This window comes from Equus quagga, chromosome 2 (genome assembly GCF_021613505.1).
Source record: "Equus quagga isolate Etosha38 chromosome 2, UCLA_HA_Equagga_1.0, whole genome shotgun sequence".
In the NCBI taxonomy this organism is placed as follows: domain Eukaryota; kingdom Metazoa; phylum Chordata; class Mammalia; order Perissodactyla; family Equidae; genus Equus; species Equus quagga.
Genome location: NC_060268.1, coordinates 147,384,487 through 147,402,731, shown reverse-complemented (window position 1 = coordinate 147,402,731; position 18,245 = coordinate 147,384,487). Strand labels below are relative to the sequence as shown.

General features: G+C 42.7%; 1 protein-coding gene across 2 annotated transcripts in view; it reads left to right on the top strand.

Moving 5' to 3' along the window:
• Positions 1-16: 16 nt before the first annotated feature.
• Positions 17-18,245, top strand: part of HTR7 (5-hydroxytryptamine receptor 7) — a 79,718-nt gene continuing 61,489 nt past the window's right edge. For both annotated transcript variants that reach the window (XM_046654330.1, XM_046654331.1), the window contains exon 1: positions 17-845. In XM_046654330.1, the coding sequence (XP_046510286.1) occupies positions 301-845 (545 nt within the window). In that variant the 5' untranslated portion in view covers positions 17-300. The remainder of the gene's footprint in view (positions 846-18,245) is intronic.

The window sequence follows — 18,245 nt, the reverse complement described above, 5'->3', positions numbered from 1 at the left end:
GGCGGCGGGCGGCGGGGCGGCCCGGCGAGTCGGCGAGCCGGCGCGTCCCGAGCGTCCGTCGGTGCCTGTGACATCTCCGGCAGGGAGTCCCTGTGCGGCCGCGCTCCCGCGGTGTCCGCAGCGGCCGGGGGCCCGGGACGTGCGGGGCCGCGAGGCCAAGCCGGGGCGCCCCCCAGCGGCCGGCGCGGGCCCCATGGCTGGGCCGCGCGGAGCGGAGCAGGCGAGGTGAAGCCCCAGGGCCGGCAGCCGGAGCTCGTGGCGGGGGCGCCGGCTCCATGGGCAGCAGCGCACGGCGGCGCGATGATGGACGTTAACAGCAGCGGCCGGCCGGACCTCTACGGGCACCTCCGCTCTTTCCTCCTGCCCGAGGTGGGGCGCGGGCTGCCGGACCTGAGCCCCGACGGCGCCAGCCCGGTCGCGGGCTCCTGGGCGCCGCACCTGCTGCGCGGGGTCCCCGAGGTGACGGCCAGCCCCGTGCCCACTTGGGACGCGCCCCCGGACAATGCCTCCGGCTGCTGGGAGCAGATCAACTACGGCAGAGCCGAGAAAGTTGTGATCGGCTCCATCCTGACGCTCATCACGCTGCTGACGATCGCCGGCAACTGCCTGGTGGTGATCTCGGTGTGCTTCGTCAAGAAGCTCCGCCAGCCCTCCAACTACCTGATCGTGTCCCTGGCACTGGCCGACCTCTCGGTGGCTGTGGCGGTCATGCCCTTCGTCAGCGTCACCGACCTCATCGGAGGCAAGTGGATCTTTGGCCACTTCTTCTGCAACGTCTTCATCGCCATGGACGTCATGTGCTGCACAGCTTCGATCATGACCCTGTGCGTGATCAGCATCGACAGGTAAGGGCCGGGGCGCTCCGTCCCGGGGTCCGGCTGGGGATGTGCTGGCAGCTCAGCCCCGCGCGCTCTCTTTTCCTGAAAGGATAAGCCAGAGTTCACGGCGGGTTGAAGGGCTGCGCTTTAAAGATCAACCCCCACACATCCACCCTACACCAAATAAACAACTTCAGGCACGGCAGAGCCTGTATGCACCGTTAAAAGAAGAGCCCGAAATGTTCTGGTTTACTGTAGTGAAGATTTTAAGACCAAAGTTAAGAGTGTTTTAAGCATTAGCAGTTCCACCAGGGGGTCCCTTGGCTTGGTTTTCAGAAAGGAAGGGATTTGATCCTCTCTGAGTTTGACAGACGTTTTCTGTGAGCCTTCAAGAGTCAATTCTTACTTTAAGAAATCATTGGGAGAAAAGCCACCCTGCTTCCCTGATTGTAGGAGCTACTCCCCAGGCCAATGGAAAGACCTAGGATGGTCCCAGAATTGGGGGTCTGCGTATACCCGTATGATTGCTGATTCTGAATCTTAGTCTTTTCGAAGTGTGTTTTTCGTTTTTGGCAACGGTGTCTGTAACCTGCAGGCTTACTGACTGGAGCCTTACTCCCTGTCTGAATGGTTAGTTCTAGCCTGTCATCATATCCCTTGGGAATCTTCTCTTGAAAACTCCCCCACTGGCGTAATTGAAACAGAGGCTGACCATCTGTCAGGGATGCTGGGGAAAAAATTCCTGCCTTGGGTGTCAGATGGGACTAGGAGACCCAGGGTTTCTTTAGACTCTGGGATTACAGGATCCTGCAATGGACCTAGTCTTTGGCTCTCGAAATATTGTGCAGTTGACAACTTGAAGTATAGTCCCAGTGCTCTGTGGCCACAGAACAGCTCTGCATCTCTTGAAACCGAAATATTAAGCCTTAATATTCACATGCAGAATTCTACTGGTGGTTTAAAAGCAGCACGGGACTGGTATCCTGTTGCGTTTAATGATACAGAGAAACGGTTGCTTATTTTCTTAGTGGACCTATGGAAGCTTTAATGTGTAGACTTTTCAGCATAGGAGAAATAATTGATGCCTCCACACTTAAAGTGACAGTGTCTCAAAGGATGGTCTAGCACGAAATGGAGATTTTCCTCCCTGTAAATGCTTCTGTTAATGGTTTGTTGATATTTAACATGTCCTGCAGTTTTACTCCTTGACCAGGGTTTATAATTACCGAATAAAGGGAATGATAGGAAAGGGGATATTTTCAAGGAAAAATACACTGTAGCTGCATTTACAGATCTAGATTGTTTTTTAAAAATTGATCCTGCCATTTTATATATTGTGTTAGGATCTTCTGACAGCAAACAAGGAATTATTTTTAAGAGTAGAGCAAGAACTGCATGTATGAGAATATTAGCTCCACACTTGACAGCTGAAGTTCAGGATTACTGTAGTTAAAAATGACAAAAACATTTGCATTTACAGCCTGGCTGTGGCAACAGGAACTAGGAGAGCACACTCCATGTGCATAGTAAGTATATGTATGAATTATAAGCACAGGAACTCAACTGCTCAGCCAACCAAAACGGTGCTTCTTGTATGAATGGAGGCCTTTAAATGGAACTTAGTGTAATAAAGCAAATGGCAATTTATGCTGCAAGTAATACATTTATAATTTTTTTTTCATTTCCTAATTGATAAATGATAAATAAACAGCACACTGTGCTAACTTGTCTCCAAAGACAGCCAGTGCTTCTGTTCTTCTGGGCACATTCGGGTCTGGCTGGGACATCCTGTGATTCCCGTACGTGATCGAAAGGCTTTCTTCCCTCGCTATGCATGTGTGACTTACCAGCAGCAGGAAGGTTCGAATACAGAGAAGAGCTTAATCCTTCTTGGCAAGAGCTTCTAATTTCTTCGTCAACTATATCCTTATGATTGTCACAAATTGTGGGAATACAGGGATATAGGTTCTATGTCTTCATTTCCTGTGAGAATTACCCCATTGTTGAATTCTGCTTAAAAATTAGTTTAGAAGATGAACATATTTCTTTACCTAAATGAAGAATTGATAACATTGGAAGACACAGATTGCTTTTCTTCCAACAACACTCAGAACTAAAAATGAGAAAAAGGAAAATGCACTTGCTATCTAAGGTGAATTATTTCTGAAAAGAATGTTTTCTGCAGTTCCATGGTAGACGATGACCAGTGATATAAAAATGTGCTAAGAAAATGGGAAAAAAATGTGCTCTTCATTCATTCATTTCTTCATTCCCTCTTGAGTACCTAATGTAGTTATGCTGTGCTTTGTGCAGCATAATGAAAGGTGAATGACAGTATTCCTGCTTTTGAGCTCAGCCTGTATTGTGAGAATTCAGATATCTGCTGGGCATTTGACCTATCCAAAAGGGAACCTTTGATTTTTCTTAACCAATCCCCACCATACCAGGATGCTTTTCCAATGCAGTGTCATGCCATTCTTCTTCATGGGCTTCAATACTCCCATGCCTACCCTTTCTAGATAATGACTCATGTTCACTGAAAATGTAGCAGCCATTGCATGGGAACTCCCTTACCTTACTTTCCACCGCCAAACAAGCAATCTTTCCTCCATCTGTACTCTTCTTTTTATTTCCCTCCAGTTAAAAAGCAAGAAGACATGGTGTCCCAGCAAAGACCAAACCACCTGTACTTCATATCCCTTCCCCTCTCACCTTCCTGAGGACTTTGTTCCTTCCTTGATCCCTCATCTTTTCTTTGTCTTCAGCTTTGCTTCTCTACCAGGTTAAGCTTGATCTTCCGTCTTTAAGAATTCCTTCTTTGGCCTCACTTCTCCCTCCAGTTGCTGCTCCGCTTCACAGTTAAGTTGCGCGACGAACTGTGCCCACAACCTGTCTTTATTTCCTTACCACCCCTCAGGTATATGAGTTTGACACTCACCAGGTCTACTGCAATGTCTAACTGGCCTTCCTGGTTCCACTTCTGTCCACCCTCATCCGTTGCCTGTGAAGAAGCAAGAATAATCTTTGTAAAAAAATCTTTAAGTGAGATAAAATTTTCCTATAGTGAAATGCGCAGATATTAAATGTACAATTTGATGAGTTTTGACAAATGTGTATACCCATGTAACCAACATTCCAATCAAGATATAGACTATATTTGTCATCCCGGAAAGTTCCCTATGCTCCTCTTAGAATGATCTTTTAAAAATAGAAATAATTACCTTTTATATACTGTTTAAAAACCGTGCAAAACAGTTGTATGTATTGATTAGGGAAGCTTCTATAAAGAGTGAAAGGATAAAATAGGGCAGAGGAATGGTGACCACCAAATTCCCGAGAGTGCTTTTTTTCGCTGGGGTGGGTGGAGGAGTCCTCAGGGGTGGTGCACAGATCAGCTGTATTGGTAATGTTTTGTTTCTTAAACTTGGTGGTGGATACAGTCTTGTTATTCTTACTCTTTTTTTTTTTTTTGAGGAAGATTAGCCCTGAGCTAACTGCTGCCAATCCTCCTCTTTTTGCTGAGGAAGACTGGCCCTGAGCTAACATCGGTGCCCATCTTCCTCTACTTTATACGTGGGACGCCTACCACAGCATGGCTTTTGCCAAGTGATGGCATGTCCGCACCCGGGATCCGAACTGGCGAACCCAGGGCCGCTGAGAAGCGGAACGTGCGCACTTAACCACTGCACCACCGGGCCGGCCCTCCAGTCTTGTTATTCTTTGTGTAATTTTCTGTATGTCTCAAATATGCTTTTTACCTTTTTTGGGAAATACCTGCTATAGAAAAGTGAACAATCCCAAGTGTAGAGCTTGATGAATGTAGAGCTTGTAGATGTTGTTGCTAATGTTATTTTACTCCACAGAAGATAGCTGCTAGGCAGGTGAATTGGGGAACTGATTATTGTAATCAAGTTAGAGACTGTAGAAACAAAGTGAATAGGTAGATGTGATCTGCAAGTAGATCAAGAAATTGAAAATTACTAACCTTCCAGAGGTCCCCTCCTGCCCCTTCCCACTTCCTTATACTCCTAAAGATAACCATTGTCCTGCCTTTTAGCATCATAAATTAGTTTTGCTTGGTCAAAACTTCATATAAATGGAATAGTATAGTATGTCCTGTATTAAATCTGGCTTCTTTTGCTCAGTAGAATGTCTGTGTTATTCATTCATAGTTTTTAGCCTATCAGTACTATTCATTCATTTTTATCACTGAATAGTAATCCATTGTATAAATATACCATAATTTGTTTACCATTTCACCTGTGGGTAACATTTGAATTGTTTCCAGTTTCTGGCTGTTACTGCTTCTATAAACATTTATTTATGTAGAAGTCATTTTGTGGACAGGTTTTTGTTTCTTTTGGGTAAATATGATACTGGGTAATAAAGTACCTTATTGCATTTTAATTCTATTTATCCCCTCACACCTTTTGTGTTATTGTTGTCATACATCTTATTTTTTATTTCCTTTTTTTTTTTTTTGAGGAAGATTAGCCCTGAGCTAACTGCTGCCAATCCTCCTCTTTTTGCTGAGGAAGACTGGCCCTGAGCTAACATTGTGCCCATCTTCCTCTACTTTATATATGGGATGCCTACAACAGCATGCCGGCGTGCCAAGTGGTGCCATGTCTGCACCCGGGATCGGAATTGGCGAACCCCAGGCTGCCCAAGCAGAACGTGCACACTTAACCACTGTGCCACCCGGCTGGCCTCATTGTCATGCATTTTAATCTACATATTTTTAAAACCCGTTAGATAGTACTTTTATTGTTCTTTTAAACAATCAGTATTCACAGATATGAAATGTACAGTTTGATGAGTTGTATCTACCCACATGTTTACCTTTTCCATTGCTCTATTTTTTCCTGCATTCTTATGCTTTCATCTGGGATCATTTTATTTTGCCCAATTAGAATTTGTTGACTTTTTTTTTAAGTGAAGGTTTGCTGGTGACAAATCCTCTCAGTTTTCACTTGTGTGAAAATGTCTTAATTTTCCATCATTTTTGAGTGATATTTTCTCTCAGTATGGAATTCTATATTTGAGGTTTTTTTCAGCACTTTAAAACACTATTCCATTGTCTTCAGGTTTCCATAATTTCTGTTGAAAAATCAACCATTAACCAACCTTATTATTCCTTTGAAGATAGCCATTTTTCCTTTGGCTGCTTTTAGGATTTTTTCTTTGTCTTTAGATGTTATAAATTTTTCTATGATGTCGTTAGGTCTGGAGTTTTGATTATTTTTTGTTGTTTATTTGCTTTTAACCCTGCTGGAGTTCTTTGTTATTTTTGTATTTGTGCATTGATATCTCTAATCAGTTTGCTATTGTCTCTTCAAATACTTTTCTGGTCCCATTTTTTCTCTCTACTTCTATATTTTCAAGTTTATGTAAATTAGACCTTTTTACTCTAATGTGTCTTACACTCTTTTCTATATTTTCCATTTTACTTTTTTCTCTGTGCTTCAGTTTTGAAAAATTTTTACCTGCCTTCCGATTTATTAATCATCTCTTCTACTATGTCCAATGTCCTGTTCAGTCTTATCTGAGTTCTTACACAGTCCTAGAAACTCCATTTGATCCTTTTTATTGATTCTGATTCTCTACCTTTTCACCTAATTTCTCCATCTTGTTATTATATTTTTGAGTATACTAATCATAGTCATTATTTTTCTACTAATTCCAATATCTGAATCACTTGTAGTTTTTTTGTGTGTGATCTGTTTTTTTTTAAACACTGTTTTCTGTGTGTGTCTTGGCATGCCTAGTAAATTTTGATTGCACACTCAACATTTTGTATGAAAAATTGTAGATGTTGTTGCTAACGTTATTTTACTCCAGAGAAGATAGCCGCTAGGCAGGTGAATTGGGGAACTGATTATTGTAATCAAGTTAGAGACTGAGCTTACTGTAGGCTGTTTTAGTCTTAATAAAGCTCTGCCTGTCACTGGACTGATGCCTTGTCCTAGGGTGTAGCCTTCTTGGTATTTCAGCTAAGAGCATGGGGTGTTCTCAAGGACTCCTCCCCCAGGCTAGTTCAGAACTCTAATTTTTCTCTCCTCAGTACTGTGAAGCGTTTTGGGAGCTTTCTCCTTGGCATCTTAGCCTGCTGCCCTATACAGCTTCAGAATTCAGCAAATATCCTGAGGGGACTACCAGCCACGTTTTGGGCTTGGTATTTTGCTCTTCCCATCTTACTGGAGCCTGGCCTCTCAGGTCTCTAATTTTTGTCTTCTATCCTCAGTAGTCTACCAAAAGTTCTTCTGGTATTTTTGCCTCTTAATAGCAACTCTGCTGAGGCTTTCTGCCTGGATCTTCAGCTCCTTACCCTTCACCTAGTTTTGGCCAATGTGCCAAAGGAAAGAGTGGTTACAGAACTTTGGCTCACCTCTCTGTGGTTCTCGCTTCTCCAAAATTTCGTCCCCTCAATTCCTGGTTGTCTCAACAGTTCCGTGATGCCTTCAAGCAGGGGTGTGTGGTTGTGTGTGTATGTGTTTGCGTTTTTGTGCTATATGCAGCTTTTCTAGTGGTTTTCAGCAGAAGCATTGATCTGAAGCATCAAGCAACTCCATCATCGCTAGAAGTGGAAGTGTGCCTGAAATATTTTAAATATATAAAAATAGAGAAATATAATTATGTAAATTTCCTGCTTAAAAGCCTTCCTTGGATTTCATTTAACTTAGAATAAAATTCAAACTCTTTAGCATGTCTACAAGGTCCCTGGTTTGTCCTGCTGTACTCCCCAACAACATTTTGTACCGTATTTCATCTTGCTCTTTGTAGTCTAGTCATATTGACCTTTTCCAGTTTCTCCATCACGCCAAATTCTTTCCTGCATCAGGCCACTTCCATGCCAACCCACCAACTGATATATTTGTGAAACTGTGATTTCACGTCTCAGGTTTAATTCCCTTATATATGTTTTTTGATCCCAAGTTGGAAAGCTTAAAAGTGTTTAACCCTCGAGAGAGCCACAATTAAAATATCTGAAAAATACCAAGTGTTGGCAAGGATGTAGAGCAAAGGGAACTTTCATGCATTACTAGTGGGATTTTGAAGTCATGAACCACTTTGAAATAGTTTGGTATTCTCAAAGAATGCTGAAGGCATGTACATCCTATGACTCTGTTATTTTACCACTAGTTATGTATCAGAGAAACTCTTGTCACCAAAAATCTTGTACAAAACTATTTATAACATCCACAAACTTGAAACCCAAAAACCTGAAAAAAATACGTCTGTGTATCAATAGTAGAATGGACAAATTGTGGTACATTCATACAATAGAATAGCATTCAGTGGTGGTTATCAAACTTGAGTGTACATCAGAACTATCTGGAGACCTTATTAAACACAGATTGTTGGGCCCTACCCCAAGAGTTTCTGATTTGGTAAGTCTGGGGTGGAGCCCAAGATTTTGCATTTCAAACAAATTCTCAAATGATTTCCATGCTGCTGGTTTGGGGAACTTACTTAGAAAACTGTTACAGATAGCAATGAAAATGAACAAACCGTAGCTAAAATGAATCTAACAAAGGAAGTTAAACAACTTTTTATTATATTTTGAAACAAATGTGAAAGTCTAGAGTAGGGGCTGGCCCTGGGGCCAAGTGGGTAAATTCGCATGCTCCCCTTCGGTGGCCCAGTGTTTCACCAGTTCGGATCCTGAGAGCGGAGGACGTGGCACTTCTCATCAAGCCAGGTTGAGATAGCATCCCACATAGCACAACCAGAGGCACTCACAACTAGAATATACAACTATGTAGTAGGGGGCTTTGGAGAGAAGGAGAAAAGAAGAAAAAAAAGATTAGCAACAGATGTTAGCTCAGGTGCCAATCTTTAAAAAAGAAAAGGTCAAGTGCATAGTATAAAGGGCTTAATTATATCCATTGCCTAGCTTCAACAGTGATAATTTATGGCCAATTTATTCAGTGTATACTTTGCAACTCCTCCTTCCTCCCATTATTTTAAATCAAATTTTAGATGTCATGTCATTTTACCTAAGTACTCTGAGGTCACAAACACAATGCTGAGCAGAAGAAGCAGAGTACAGAAGAACACATATAATGTGATTCCATTCAGATAAAAAGTTAAAACAGACAAACAACATTGTTTAGGGCCATACATACATGGAAATATTATAAAGAAAAGGACGGAAAAAAATATCATGAGAACGAGAATAGTTATTACCTCTGGGAAGGAGGGGGTTGTGATCAGAGAGGCATGCTGCTGAAGTCGTGTAACGTTCTATGTCTTGACTGTAATGGGTAGTTACATGAGGGCTCACTTTTAAAATGACTGGTAAAATATCCATGTATATTTTAGGCACTTCCCTGCATATGTATCTTGTTTTATAAAAAAAGAGACGAAAGTGTTTATTTGATGACATCTCATGAGGTGTTTTTGGATGCCTATCAGCTCTGTAATTAATCTGAGCAGATGCAATTCTTGTTTTAATGCTATCAGCAACCATTAGTTTTAGTTTCATGTTTGAGGGCAGGGTCATCTTTGGGTGGTTCATGGTTACAGGAACTCATCTGGCTCGTTTGCAAGAGCCATAAGCTTTAGTTCTGACTGGTGTCTGGCTGAAGCCTTGCGTCCTCGCCAGGTACTATGACTCATTGGCTTCCATGGTCTGAGAGTCCTGCTCTTGGCTTTAGTTCTGCTGTGATCAGCAGTGCAGGGTACATTCTGGCTTCTCTGGATTGCCTTTCTCTTTGAAGGAAGTCATCCTTGCTCATCTCTCAAATTAATTTTCAGCTTGTAGAATCTCGCTTTAAGAGTTGATAGAATCCTCTTCTAGCTTTGCTATGGGAAGGGGAGAGGGCCGAGAAGGAACAGGTCTTCTGCTTTATTCTTTTGTGAGGTAACACTTCCCACAAACTACTTTCGTTTTTTCTTATGTTAACTAACAGAAAGTAATACCTCAGGGTAGAAATGCTTACAGCTAATAGATATTTCGTGTTTTATCGTTCACAGACCACTTTCCTCATATAGAAATCTCCTCTGATCCTCCCTACAACTTTATAAGGGGGGCATTATTATGTCCACTTGATGTAGGAGGAACTGGAGGACAGAAGTGACTTGTCCAAGGACACACAGTTTGTAGGGGTGGAACCTGTGTTCAAAGCCTATTCAAGTGCCATGTATTTATGTATATATATATTAAAGGAAAATAATAAAAGTTTAGACATGGGTCGTGATGAAGGAGATAGTTTCTGACTTAGGTCTTAAAAGAAATGTTGAATTAGACTGGTGATGAAATGGCAGGAGAATTTCCAGGCAGGGAAACAGCAGATGCCAAGAGCATGGAGGCCGTGAATCAGTCTGTGAGTGAACTTATAGAGAGGGAGCAGGAAGGCATTCCATGTGAGAGAAGAGCATAGGAATCTACCGAGTCAGTAAGACATGCTGCTTGTTGCCCATCCCGACCCCCATCCTCCCCTTTCTCCTTGCTTATAGGACTTCGTGTTTTTACCTGGGAATATGGCTGCCCAGAATAAAGACTACATTTCTCGGCTCCCCTGCAGCAGGGTGTGACCATGTTACTAAATTCTGACCCAAGAGATATTGGTAGAAGTATTGTTTTGGTTTCTTGGAAATTTCTTTCAGGACAATTGATGCGTGCCCTCTTCCTCTTCTTTTTTGTTCTTTCTTTCATCTTGTCACCTGGAATGTGAATATGGTGGCTAGAGCTCTGGTCATTGTCTTGGTCAAGATGGACAACCAGGGCCACACTTGAGAAGGAAGAGCAGTGCGCTGGGAGGGTAGCCTGGGTCCTGGAGGATTGTGGAGTCCACAGGATTGCTGGAACGCTGACTTCTTACTGGCTGATAAACAGATGCCATTATGTTGTCTCTCACAGGCAGATTAACTCAATCCCAACTGCTAAGTGCCAGTTTCTTATCCCACTCCCTCATCCTTCCTACTGGTATCCACACACACTTCTTAAAACATCATTGTGAGGGTGTCACTGTGTCAGTCTCCTTTGGAAACCCCTCAGGAATAACAGCTACCATTTTTGAGGACTTTTTGTGCTATATAAATTCTGAGAGATTTTGCACACAATATCTCGCTTCATCTTCATCACACTCTCGTAAGGGTGTTTATTGAGTGTCTGTCATTGAGGGTCTCTGTTGGCCAAAGGAGAACAGGACAGAGTATGAATATTTTAATCACATTCTGTAGATGAGGAAGCTGAGGAGACATACACCTTGTATGCCGCAGGAAGAGCATCTGAATCAAAAGCCCATGTATGTCCCCTACATTGTTGTAGCCATTGCCTGCTACATGAGGAGAATATTGTTAGGATAGCATTTAAGGCCGTTTATAATTTGACCCCCTTGTAGCCTCAATCTGACTGACTCCATCATAGGCACCCTCCTTTTTAACACTATGTCAAAACAGAACTAATGCTCTTATCCCCCAAACTTGTTCCTCATCTAAGGGTCCCGTTCCAGTAAATGGCATCAGTCTCCACCCAGTTGCTTTGCTAGACATTTGGGTATCATCTTTGAAACTTCCTACTGACTGTCACCAGCCAATCAACAAGTCCTGCTGATTGTCCCTCCACTTTCCTTCTTCTCCTCTCTCAGCACCAGCAACTCATCCCAAGCTCATATAAGCTTTCATTTGGACCATTCTGAGTAGCCACCCAGAAGTCTCCCTGTATCTGCCCTTGCCCCATGTTAATGCAAAGTGTGTAGCCCTAGGTGCACATAAGAATCACCTGGCCAATTAAAAAAAAATACCAGTGCTTGGATCCCACCTCTAAAGATCCTGATTTAATTGGTCTGGGTGGGCCTGGGCATCACTATGTTTGAAAATATCCCGCAGGTGTTTCTAATGTGTAGCCAGAGGGAGAACCCCTGAGTTAGGGTGACCTTTTAAAAATGCAAATATGATTTTATCCATGGGTCCCAAACTTATCTGCACATTAGAATCACCTAGGAATCGTCAAAAAATTACAAAGCCCATACCCAGGCCATACACAAGCCCAGCTAATTCACAATCACTGGGGGTAGGCCTAATGCATCTGTATGTTGAGAGCACCCTAGATTAGTCCTGGATTATGCTGTTCTCCTACTTCAAACTCTTTGTTATTTATTTGTTTATTTATTCTTTTGATGAGGAAGATTGGCCCTGAACTAACGTCTGTTGCCAATCTTCTCTTTTAGCTTGAGGAAGGTTGTCCCTGAGCTAACATCTGTGGCAATCTTCCTTTGTTTTGTATGTGGGATGCTGCCACAGCATGGCTTGGTGAGTGGTGTGTAGGTCTGCGCCTGGGATCCGAACCCGTGAACCCCAGGCTGCCGAAGCAGAGTATGGGAACTTAACCACTAAGCCACCATGCTGGACCCTCAAACTCTTTAAAAGCTTAATAAGTTGCCTTGCTCTTGGGATAAGATCATAAATCTTTAGTTGACCTAAAAGATTGTGTTATTTGACCTTGCCTATCTCACCAGATCAAGGGTTGGCAAACTTTTTTCTGTAAAGGGCTAGATAGTAAATATTTCAGGCTTGTCTACCATGCGGTCTCTGCTGCAACTATTCAACTCTGCTGTTATAGCACGAAAGCAGCCTAGACAATACGTAAATATATGGGCGTGGCTGTGTTCCAATAAAAACTTTATTTGTGGATCCTGAAATTTAAGTTTCATATAATTTTCACGTCATTAAGTATCATTCTTCCTTTTGATTTCTTCAACTATTTTAAAATGTAAAAACCATTCTTAGCTGTACAAAAACAGCCAGAGGCCAGATTTGCTCTCACTGGAGCTTTCTGACTTCTGCCCAAAGTTTGATATGATTCAATTCAGTTCCTATCTAACCTTCTATCTGTCTATCAATTATCCATCTTCCTCCCCTTGTCCATGTCCCCCCAACCCCTGCCATTCTGCGGCTGTGGTCTTCTTTCAGCTCCTTGACATTTTGATGTTCAGGGCCTTCACAAGTCATTGTATTGCCCAAGCCCTCTCACTCCCCCAACACGCTTTTCTGCCTCCTTGGCTGGTTAATTTTCATCACTCTTCAGACAGCTCCTTGGTTAGATGTTATTGTCTCATGGAAGCATTCCTAGAATCCCCAGACTATCCTTAAACAGTCTTATAACTCCCTGCATTCTTTCTTCCTAGCACTCACTTCAATTTGTAATTAATGGTTTGTGAAATTAACTGTAATGTATTCATGATTTGTGGGATCATCTGTACATTCTGCATGGCAGGACCCGGGTCTGTCCCGTTGGAGCCTACTTCTCTGGCATAGTAATTGGCACATAGTAGGTATTCGGTTAATCTTTGTGGATTGACTGAGGAAGGAAGGAAGAGAGGGAAGGTGGGGCCTCTGATTCCCAAATGCCTGGCCTGCACTCCTGCACTTCTGGTTCTCCAGCCTCCTATAAAACGTTCCTCTTGGTGACAGTGTAGAAGCTTCCTTGGGAAACCAAATTAGGATCAGGAGATTGTCTGATGAAACAGAGGCAGTGTGGAGGCAGAGAGACAGTCCCCAGGGATTGTCCTATCAAGGTGTAGTAGGCTGGTGAGTCACTTTCTGCTCTCCTTGTCTATGCAGAACACTGACATTAACAAAGCCCCAGTGATACAAAAGCCTTGGTAGCTTAGAGGCAGGAATCAACTCTTTATTATCATCATTGCTGTGCCATGAAGCAGGGTGAAAATGCAGGGAAAATTAAATGAAAATCCCAGAGCCTTTTTTTTTCAGTGAATAAGCACATTTTTGACCAATCTTGTGCATCCGAGAGGGAAAGCCATGGGTGTCAGGCATGAAGGCGATGCCCAAGTAGGAGAGCATAATAACTGGCAGTCACGATTTCATTTATTGAGTGTGTACTATGTGCCAGGCCCAGTGCCAAGGGCTTTAGGTAGTTCATCTCATTTAATCTCCATGACCACTCTCATCCCTGCCGCCCCTGCGTGATGAGGAAAGGGAGGCTGATGGAGGTTAAGTAACTTGCCCAAGAGCACACAGGAAGAAAGCGGGGGAATCACATTTGGCTGGGGGCGGTCTGACTCCAGGTTGTCTGAGGCTCAGAGGGGTGCTGGCTTTATGAACATCATCTGTGAACCACATCAAGCAGTAGGTGTTTTCTCTTGCCTTTCAGAGAGGATGACGATGATGTTAATATAATAGTAATAATTATTACTACTATAATATTAGTATAAGTCCATAGTCTCTTATCTAATATCCTTGGGGCCAAATGTGTTTCAGCACAGTCTTCTCCACTTTATTGTTGATCCAGGGCATCCCCTACTCCAGACCATCTGTTAACTTCTGGGTTAGGGTTAAGGTGAGGTCATTATGGAGTATCAAGATCCATTCCTTCACTGGTTTAAGATAGAATCGGAACAGCAGGCCCTGACAGAGAGGCCAGGGGTGTGTGTGTGTGTATGTGTGTGTGTGTGTGAGAGAGAGAGAGAAAGAGAAGAAGAAATGGATGGAGACAGATAGGAAGAGGGGAGAGGAGGAGAGAGGGAGAGAGAGAATGCATGCATGAACAAGCAAGAGGAGATGGTGGAGGTGAGATTTATTTAATAAGCAAACCGTTATTGTTGGCCTGCTGGCTATTTAAGTACTGAGGGGATACAAAAATGGATAAAGACAGAGCCCCGTCATGAAGAGGTTATCTGTTTGAGCGTAAATTAAGATTATTTTATTCACATATCAGAAAACTTGGCGCTTTAAAAAGTTGGGTTATACATATTGCTTTGTAGTCAATCCCTGTGTGATATGACCTTTCTTGAAGGAGTTTATGAGTCCTTTAGTGTCTGGTGGTGCACAATTGGATTGTTTGAGCATTTCCATCGATAAAAAACAGAGTACTCTGTGGTCTGTTTTTGACCAGCCTTTCTGTGCCTGAAGAATTCTTGTTAAGGACTGCTGTAAAATGATGACTCCTAGGTCAAATCTAAGTGCTCACTCTTCTGATGTTGTTATGTTGAAGTACAGGATGCCAACTGCTGGGAGCTGAGCAGCTGTGAACCTTTGGGGGAACACCTCTAGTGCATTTATTTGTGGAGCTTTATTTTTGTCCATTTAGCTGGTTTGCATTCTCACTTTCATCATGGCCTCTGTTCTGGCTCAAATTCCTAAGCATCCTACGTTTCTGGGCATTCTGATAATATTTTCCACTTTTCAAAGAGGCAGCTGGATAGCTTTCTTTCTTCCAAATCGTCCTTTCATCTGGAACATCAGCCAGAACCATCCACCTCAAGGGGGCTATCAATATTTATGGGTAAGCATGGGGAGACTTAAATGGCGTGCTCCAAACCGTCTATAATCAATCTGGTCCAGCTGCCTGAATATTTCAGAATTTTATCTGGGGAAATGTATATTCTGTATGTTTGGTTTGAAAAAGTCTATTTGACTGATAGTCTTAGTAAAAGTCTTTGAAAAGTCTTCTGTTCTGATCAACAGATTGCCTTGCAGTTTCATACTTGATAATTTTCTGGATACTGCAGGCCCCTACTACTCTGGCTTTCTTTCTGGGTTACAAAGGTGATAGTCCTTTATTAGCAACTTCTTAACATCAAAATCGCCTTCTCTTATCATGGGAGTCATAGGGGATTCATCTATTCACTTCTTCAACATTTACTGATTACTTAATCTTCATTGGATACTCTTCTATATCCTAAACAAGGCAAATAAAGTCTTTGCTCTCTTGAATCTTATATTCTAGTAAGAATAGGCAAGAAACAGATAAATTAAAAAAAAAACTACACACTAATTCATTAGGAATAAGTGCCATATGGAGAACTAAAACAGAGTGATGTGTTAGAGTAGGTGATTGCAGAAGGCCTTTCTGAGGAGGGGACATGTGCGTTGAGATGTAAATGACGTGATAGAGCTGGCTGTGTGAAGATCAGGACGAAGAACATTCCAGGCAAAGGCAGCAGCTGGTGCAAAGGCCAATGTGATTCGAGTAGAGGACCATGAAAGGAAAGCCTGGAAGGAGATGAGAGTAGAGCAGTGGTCACAGATCACTTTGGGATTTGGGGAAGGTAAAGAGTTTGGATTTTATTCTCAGTGCGATGGAGCCACTGGAGAATTTGAAGTCTAGGGTCACGTGATCTGATTTATAATTTTAATAGTTCATTGTGGTTACTTTGTGGAGAATTAACTGGAGAGGGGAGAGAGTGAAAGCTGGGAGACCAATTGAAAGGTTCCCATAATAGTCAAGATAAGAGATAATTGTAGCCTGGACTGGGTTGGGAGTAGTGAAGATGGGGAAAAGTGGAGGGATTCCGGATATGTCTTGGAGACGCATTAGCAGGGCTAGTTGATGGATTGGATGTGGGGAGTGAGGGATGGAAGAGACTAAAGGATGACCCTTGTGCTTTTGGCTCAAGCAACTCAGTAGACGGTGATGCTGTTTACTGAATGGGAGAATAGTAGAACCGGTGGTAAAAATCAAGAGTTCTATTTTGAATGGTAAGTTTGATATCAGTAGACATCTGGACATAAGAGTCTAGAATTCCAGAGAGAATTCAGGATTAGAGATACAAATCTGGATGTCATTGTAAATGATATTTAAAGCCATAGGGTGCGAGAGAATAGATAGCAAAAGGTGTCTGGATACCAAGCCTTAGGGAGATAAAATATTTAGAGGTCAAGAAAAGAGGAGCTGGCAAAGTTTGAAAAGGAATGGTCAGTGAAATATGAGGAACACCTGGAGAGTGTGCTATCATGGAAATGAAAGGAAACATGTTTTGACAAAGATAGATTATCAACTATGTCAAATGCTATTGTAAGATAAGGCTAGAAAAATGACCAATTTGGTGACCTTAGATCACTGGTGATCTTGAGAAGGACAGTTTCAGTGAAGCAGTGGAATGGAAGCCCATGTGGAGTGAGGTGAAGAGAGAATGAGAGGAAAGAAATAGAGACAGTGACTAGAAATGACTCTTTCAAGAAGTTTTGCTGATATCTACTCAGCTGGAAGTCAGAAAGTCTAGATTCCAGCCCTATATCTACTGCATTGTACCCTGATGATAGTTATTTGTGTAAATGTCTTAAATTCCATTAGAATGGGCAAGGACTTTAACTTCATTTTTCACTTCTCCTTCCTAGCACTCACAAAGTTCCTGGCACACAGTAGGAACTTAATTCATCCCTCCATTCATTCAGTTAATATGATTAATGAATATCCTACTAGAGTAGAAACCCTTTAGGCTTGAGACCATGTCTGATTCACATTCTGCAGGCTCACGTATACTAGTTGGGATGCAAAAATATTCCTGAATGAATAAATGAGTCTGGCAAACTTGGGAGTTGAGTGAGGAGCTAGGGTTAGGAAAGGTCAGAGATGGGAGCTGTTTAGACCAGGGTTCCTGTAGGACTGGGGAAGGGCACAGAGATCCCTGGTGAGGCAGAAGCCAGGGGTTAGGATACAGATTCTCTCTCTGTGGCTCCTAACTGTGACCTTTCATAAGTCACTGTACCTTATCTCTAAACCTTCCTCGTAATGATAGAAATATCTCCATAGAATTAGTATGAGGAATAAATGAGATTATATCCATGAGGAGTTTAACCAAGGGCCTGACTCATACAAAACACCCACTGGTTGAGAGCATTGTTATTATTACTATTATTAATATTGTTCAACTCTGAGCTGTGTGAGGGCCTTGAGTTCTACCAGTCAGTGAGGGCCGCTCTCTGGGATTAGAGGGTTGTTTGAATGGGAGGGCCCTTCCTGACTCTCCTTTCTTCTTCCATCCTAAAAAGAATCAGTAACTCAAGTTTGCCTTTAGGAAAAGTCTATATGGGTTTTTGATGAGGCTTCAGGGAATGCCAGCCTGCCCCAAACCACCCTATTTGTCCATTGATGCCAGAAATAGCAGCCAAAGGCTATTCTATGATTAAGTTTAGATGCTGCTTGAGGCAAGCCAGAGTCTTGAATTCCTTCCTGCTGGGGTGTGCTCAATGGGTCAGTCAGGAAGGATAAATGATTGCTATCTTACAGAATGCTTTAGGTAATGGGGGGTCGAGGGTTTGTGGTGCATCGTCACTCCTCAGATAACATCTTAGCTGTTTCCTCCTCTTGCCCTTTCTCTGTCTACTTCCTGTGTGTTGAAGGAAGTATAGGGGCTGTTTCCATTTTCCCAAATATACCATGTCCTCCCTTGCTTCCATGTCCCAATATGTACTGTTCCTTCTACCTGGCACGCCCACCCCTTTTCTGCCTATTTCCTAAACATTCTTCAAGATTCAGCTAACATCTCACAATCTCCAGGAAGCTGTCCCTGACACCTCGGTCTGGGTTAGGTGCCCCTCCCAGGCTCTCCCTTAGCACCCTGAGCTTCCTTCTCTATTATCATCATGCTGAAATGTAATTGTTTATATTTCTATGTCCCCCATGCACCAAATGCTGAGATCCTTGGGGACAGGGGCATCTGATCCATCTCTGTTTGC